At 42.3% G+C, this 6,330-nt stretch overlaps 1 protein-coding gene across 1 annotated transcript in view; it reads left to right on the forward strand.

Moving 5' to 3' along the window:
* Positions 1-6,330, forward strand: part of PIEZO1 (piezo type mechanosensitive ion channel component 1) — a 190,125-nt gene that overhangs the window by 129,093 nt on the left and 54,702 nt on the right. The window contains 5 exon segments of the mRNA XM_018566479.1: positions 1,254-1,514; positions 2,664-2,775; positions 2,859-3,037; positions 3,535-3,683; positions 4,606-4,822. Of these exon segments, the coding sequence (XP_018421981.1) occupies positions 1,254-1,514; positions 2,664-2,775; positions 2,859-3,037; positions 3,535-3,683; positions 4,606-4,822 (918 nt within the window).

The following is a 6,330-nucleotide window of genomic DNA, read 5'->3' on the forward strand; positions in this document are numbered from 1 at the left end:
ATCTCTCAAAAGCTTCATCAGGGAAGGATTACATAGAACCCCCTGTCAGGTAATTATTGCAGTCTTTGTATTTGTCTTGGTAACCCTTAAAGTGATGGGAAATCCAACATTTTACTAGAGCTAGACTAGCTGTTCCGGTGACAACTGCCGAATTCTCCTCGTTTCCAGGACGGGAAGTAATGGGATTTAGTCAGCACAAAAAAATGACTGGATTTAAATCCTTTCCTACACTATCCAAATCTAAAAAAGCATTCATACATTTTAAGATCTGCCCATCTATGTCTGTCTAGCTATTATCAGACTACAAATTCCAACATACCTTGGTTAGAAATCAGCTGCAGAGAGAATGCTGTGTATTTAATTAACAAATATTGTTCAGCACTGATTCACGAGTGTGCAATTGACATGAGAGTGACATCCCTTCCTCTTTCCCTTCTCTACTAAACTGCCTGTCCGAAAAAAGTCACCACCAGAACTTGGGCGGTTTTATGATCTGGGGTTGCTTCAGTTGGACAGGTCTAGGTTCAGCAACATTATGTCCCCAAAAAATTAGGTCAGCTGCCGACCTGAATATACTGGATGACCAGGTTTTTCCATCGTTGGATTTTTTTCTTACGTGATGACACTGCTATATTCCAAGATGACAATGTCGGGATTCATTGCGCTCAAATTGTGAAAGAGTGGTTCAGGGAGCATGAGACATCATTTTTACACATGCATTGGCCAGCACGGAGCCCAGACCTTGACCCCCATTGAGAATCTTTAGGATGTGACTGTTTTATGCAGTGGTCTCATCACTACAAGGTTTTGGTGAAAAAAATAATGCAACTCTGGATGGAAATAAATGTTGTGAAATTGCATAAACTTATCAAAATGATGCCACGGCGAATGTGCGCCGTAATCAAAGCTAGAGGTGGTCCAACAAAATATTAGAGTGTGTGACTATTTTTTTTTGTGCCAGGCAGTGTATAATAAAACGTATTTCTTATCTAACACTATTGTATACCTGACCAATGCATAGTGACAGTATATCTGATCTGAAGATGTCTTGCACTATGACCTGTGACCCACCAATGAAGAAAAGGTTGGAGGATTTTTGGAAGTAACCACTTCCTCACACTAAAGCGTTTTAGAAATGTGCGGGATTACTTTAAAATGGAGTTAAAAGCAGTGGTGTTCTTTTACTTTCAGTTGTTTCAGTCCTTTTAAGCAAAATGTTTAAACCTAACAATTATATGATTGTCATCTGACAGGTTTGGAGTATCACCTATCACAGCTGGTTGACCTTTGTTCTCCTTCTCTGGGCCTGCCTGATCTGGATGGTTCGAAATCGGCGCCAGTTCGCCATGCTGTGCTCCCCTTTCATCCTTCTCTACGCCATGACACTCTGCAGTTTACAGTACGTCTGGAGCATGGACCTGGAGAATGAGCTGCCAACGCGACTCGGCTTTATGAGACTCTCTCAGCTGGGACTGAAACGAGCCCCTTACCCATGCCTTAACCTTGGCACTATGGTAAGCCCCCTTTTCGTACCAGCCTTCACTCATAGTGAACCTGCAGACTAGATAATGTTTGGTTTTTTTGCAATGAACTGTCACTTTAATGATGGCTCATCTTAGCAGAAATGTGTCTTGGTTCACTAGGCTGTGGCCATACAGTGAACAAAGGTCACTGCACAGATTTTAGTCCGTTGAGTTTATTCAGTAAGCAAAGCTGTACTGTAAAGTGTAGTAACCCCTAGTGCAGGAGTGATGTTTATTGAGACTCTTAAATGAAGCATTTTATTATAAAAATGCATAGGCTGCCATCACCCACCTTTTGGAACATCTCGGTTGTCAGTTTAAACACTTTTTTTTGCTGCACTGAACAAAAGAGACCAATTATCACAAGATCAGTATGCAAAAATGCAGAGCAAGCACACTTAACCACAAAGACAGATTGGCCTGTGGTCACCAGTCTACATGGATTTATTATTATTATACAGGATTTATATAGCGCCAGCAGTTTGCGCAGTGCTTTACAATATAAGGAATAATCACAATACAATTCAAGACAAGATAGTAAGGAGGGCCTGGTAGAAGTTTTGCCCAGTTGACCTATGTGGACTACAGCCCCACATATGTGATGGAGAGGGGGAGGTGTTCTGTACTCCTAACACATTTCCTGTCCTAGGGTGACAATGTTGATGCTCCATAGGTACAGTATAGTGAGTGAGTTCCTAGGACAGGAAGTGAGCTACTGGCAGGATCTCCACGTGAAAATAACGGAGGTTAAAATAAAGGCTGAAAAAAGAATATTAATGTAGCCGCCAAATCTAACGACTGCCAAACTTAATTTTAAATGTTTGTTCTTGGGATAAGATGCATTTAGATTCCCTTTTATTGAAAGCACTAACCTTGTATTGTGATGCCATAGGCTACTCGTCTCTGCCATCTAATATTAAACCTAGCCAGTTCTATCTTGAATATTGTACATTTGCGCTTCTGTACAAATATTTATTAGCATATATTTTAATTGATGTCTTCACAATGGCCTTTATTCTCAGTGAGTAATCTATCTATCTCTCTTACATTTACGGAACACAGCACTGCTGTAGAATCGCAAGAGACTTCCTTTTGCTGTAGATAATAATCATGATTATTGGGTTTCCTTCTTTCTTCCAGCTCCTGTACACTCTGACATGTTGGCTCCTTTTCCGTCAGTTTGTCACGGAGCAGCTTCAGAAGCGTAAGCGGGTGAGCCCACCTTTGGTGGAGGTGGCTGTTCATAAATCTGGTAAGTTGAGAGATCATATTTGTACTCATAATGCTCCTAGACTTGGACATCGGGGTCACGGAGATCATGGTCTCTCATTGCAGGTCAGCTTGCAAAGAAGCATCTGCTAAATTTTCTAGCAGAGCAGCTGATGGGATTCTATGCCAAATACTGGATCTACGTATGCGCAGGAATGTTCATAATTGTTAGCTTTGCGGGCAGGCTGGTGGTGTACAAAATTGTCTATATGTTCCTCTTCCTTCTTTGCTTAATCATCTTTAAGGTAAGTCCAGACTTATTCGACAGCTGAGCTCTATTATAATGAACCTGCTATCATCTTGCATAGATAGGAGGGGATTTAATATAGTTTCTGCACCTAGTTTTGTAAATTTAAGATAAAATAATTGTATCTTCTGATGAGCAAATTTAAAACAGCAGCACAGGTTCACTTTCCTGAACCAATTAAGTTCGGTCCTTGGGTCATCACGCCCCACCCATTTTGTATATCCATATTCCCTTGGATAGCTATTGGCTTAGGTTGTGAACTAGCAACAAAAGTTATCATATTTGGTGCAGGGATGGGGGGGGTATGGGCCTGTGATCGCCATTTTCATAATAGTGCCTCTGCTTTTGGGGATCTCGGCTTAGGTAATCTGGAGATGTAAGTAGACACTTGAAGGTACCTGCTCTATGGACCCCCAGGTTTTCTTTAAATAGAGATTGTGATGGAAATATGTTTCTATTCCTTGTTTAAGCATGTATTCTGGCCTGTTCTTTCAGGTGTTTTACGCACTCTGGCGGAAGCTGCTGAACTTTTTCTGGTGGCTGGTGGTGGCTTACACAATGCTGGTCCTTATTGCCATCTACACCTTCCAGTTTGAAGAGTTTCCCATTTACTGGAAAAACCTGACTTCCCTCACAGATCAGCAGTAAGTCTTCTCCATATAAATTGACAGGATACCACATGTCATGATCTAATGAAGACAAGGGAGGGCCCATCAGGATTCCTCTTGCAGCATAATAGCCTTGCACTATCATTTAATCACTGTGGAGTTCCTTCTTCTGTGGTTATACCATGATTGGCGGAGCAGGTCCTCCTCTGTCCTGGGGCCCTGATGGTTTCTCCTAATTTTCTATCTTTACTTCTTTTTACGTTTTAATCCCATGACTTGGACAGTTGACTACTATGAATATAATTATGTCATGCATGGCGACTGTATCCCCTCTTCCATCTTCATTAATAGTTGAGGAAAGCAAAGCATCCATATTGTTTTTAGCAAAGAATTGATTACTTGTTTGAAAGGAGAATTATGGGATGAGCGAAAAACACTCATCCCCATAATTCAAGCCGACCTGTGACACTGAAGCCGTCACAGGTCGGCTCTATTGAATTGGTAAGTCAACGAAAACGCATACAGCCGATTGCTGACTTCCTCTCCCTGCAGAGAATGGTGACTCAGTCAGAGATTCCCCTCCTCCCCTCTCCGTTTCTCTATGCTAACTGGAGGAACAGACTGGGGAGGGAGGCGGGCACAGCTGGCTCTGCCCCTAGAGAGGCAAAGCCAGCTGTCAATCAGCTAGCAGGGTGAATCCCAATAGTATTGTTGGGATCCGTCCCGGCTGCAGCACAGCTCTGCACTCTCAGCATATAGCGGACAATAGCCCGCTATATCCTGAGTCTTGGGTCACCGGAGAACTTTAGTATATGACCTCCCATGACCCTGAAGAGAACAGAACTATGGGCAAAAAAGGTTGCCCCATAGTTCTCCTCCTTTAAGTAACTGTCACTTCTCCTGGGTTTTCAAATAAACCTACGTAGCTCATTCTTGGGCATTATTTTCTTTTCTTTAGGTTGGGTGCATTAGGACTGGAGAAGTTCAGTGTGTCGGAGCTCTTTTCCAGCATCCTCATCCCTGGCTTCTTTCTCCTGGCCTGTATCCTTCAGCTCCACTACTTTCACCGGCTTTTCATGGACATCACCGATCTGGCAAGGTCACCATCTCTGAACAATACACTACGTACTGGCTGGTAAGCTATTAAGAGAGCTAAAATGGGGTTCCCATGTCTTGTGATGTAAATTTGTAACCGTTCCATTAACATAAAAGGAGAAAAAGTGTGCACACATTTTGAGTACACTCATGATGGCCGGATGTTTAGTTCCTTTTATTATGGAAAATTCAAGAGGAGTAGAGGGGGAGCACCACCAAAGTAGAAGGAAACACCCCAAACTACCAGGCAGGTGGAGATCTCATTGACAGTCCTCCAAGGGATAACAACAGTTGGGGACTTGGTGCTCTAGTCTTTTATTTACAGCTAAAATATTCCTGGGTAGATCCACCTTTTAATTAGAATTTCACATTTTATCTAATTTTTTATTAATAAAATCCATGAACAAAAATACTCCAAGAGATGAGCCCTTGACCCACCGGTCTTAAGATGCCCATACACCTGCCGATTATCGTACAGTAATCGCGGGTGATCCCGCGATCGTACGATAATCAGCAGGTGTATGGGCAGCGTGCGGTCGCATGACTTTTGTCTTCCTAGCACGCTGGAAAACCCGCCGGGTTGGTAGCGTGCTCGGAAGACGAAAGCCGCACGGGCAGTTGTGTGGCCCTCAGCGGGGAGGGCTTGCGATGATCGCAAATACGATCTACCTGTCCAAGATGGGCAGGTCATATGAAATTTTAATGACCTTACAACCATCGCACAACAGAAAACCGGGCGGGAACCCAAACACTATATGTGCATGGAGCCTAATAAAGGCTTGCTTGTACTTTTATGGTGTGTGTCCCATATGTCTGATCATAGGTGGTAAGATAAATATATCCCTGTCTTTAAGGAGGTTACCAGACTGCTAAGATTTGTCATCTTACCCATCAAGCAGTGATGGTAGCATGCTCTCAGTATTTTGATAATTTCCTCTGCATCATTGGAGAAAGACTGACTTGGTTCATTTGCTGGGTGATTTTGCAGTAAATAAATTAAAGAAAACATTTCCCTGTTCAGTAAAATACACCCCCATCTATAGGAGATGTTCCATGTGGCTTAGGAGTTCAGAAATGTCCCAGGGACTGCAGGTAATGCTTAGAATCTAGAGCATCGCTTGCAATTCTCAGGCTGTTTATGGCCCCTGTGCTGCCTTACCTGGCTGGCTGCAGAAAAGGTCCAGGAACAGTTGTGCTCTCATAAGGTTAGAAGCTGCATAACTCTTTATACTTCAGGGTCGTTAAATCATCTGAGGACAATTTGTATTTAATAACTGTAAGTAGAATAAGTGAGACGGATACAACTGGGTGTGCTCGTTACATTTTTGTGTATTCTGTCTCCAAGATATTTAAACGGCAATGGAAAGGTTGCCCTATCCATCCAAGTACTATAAAAAAGCAGTAAATAATATTATTTTACCATGGTAACCTAATTTCTAGATCTAGCACTTAGGCCATAAAGATGTTAGTTGTGATAAGGCTCTGATATCACATGTATGACAAAGAACCTATTGTACATACACTAGAATGCTATGAGTGTACTTATAGAGTTTGTGTGTGTATATGTGATACGTGTGTGTGTATATTT

The sequence above is a fragment of the Nanorana parkeri genome, unplaced genomic scaffold (assembly GCF_000935625.1).
Source record: "Nanorana parkeri isolate BGI_ZX_2015 unplaced genomic scaffold, ASM93562v1 scaffold952, whole genome shotgun sequence".
NCBI classification, from domain to species: Eukaryota; Metazoa; Chordata; class Amphibia; order Anura; family Dicroglossidae; genus Nanorana; species Nanorana parkeri.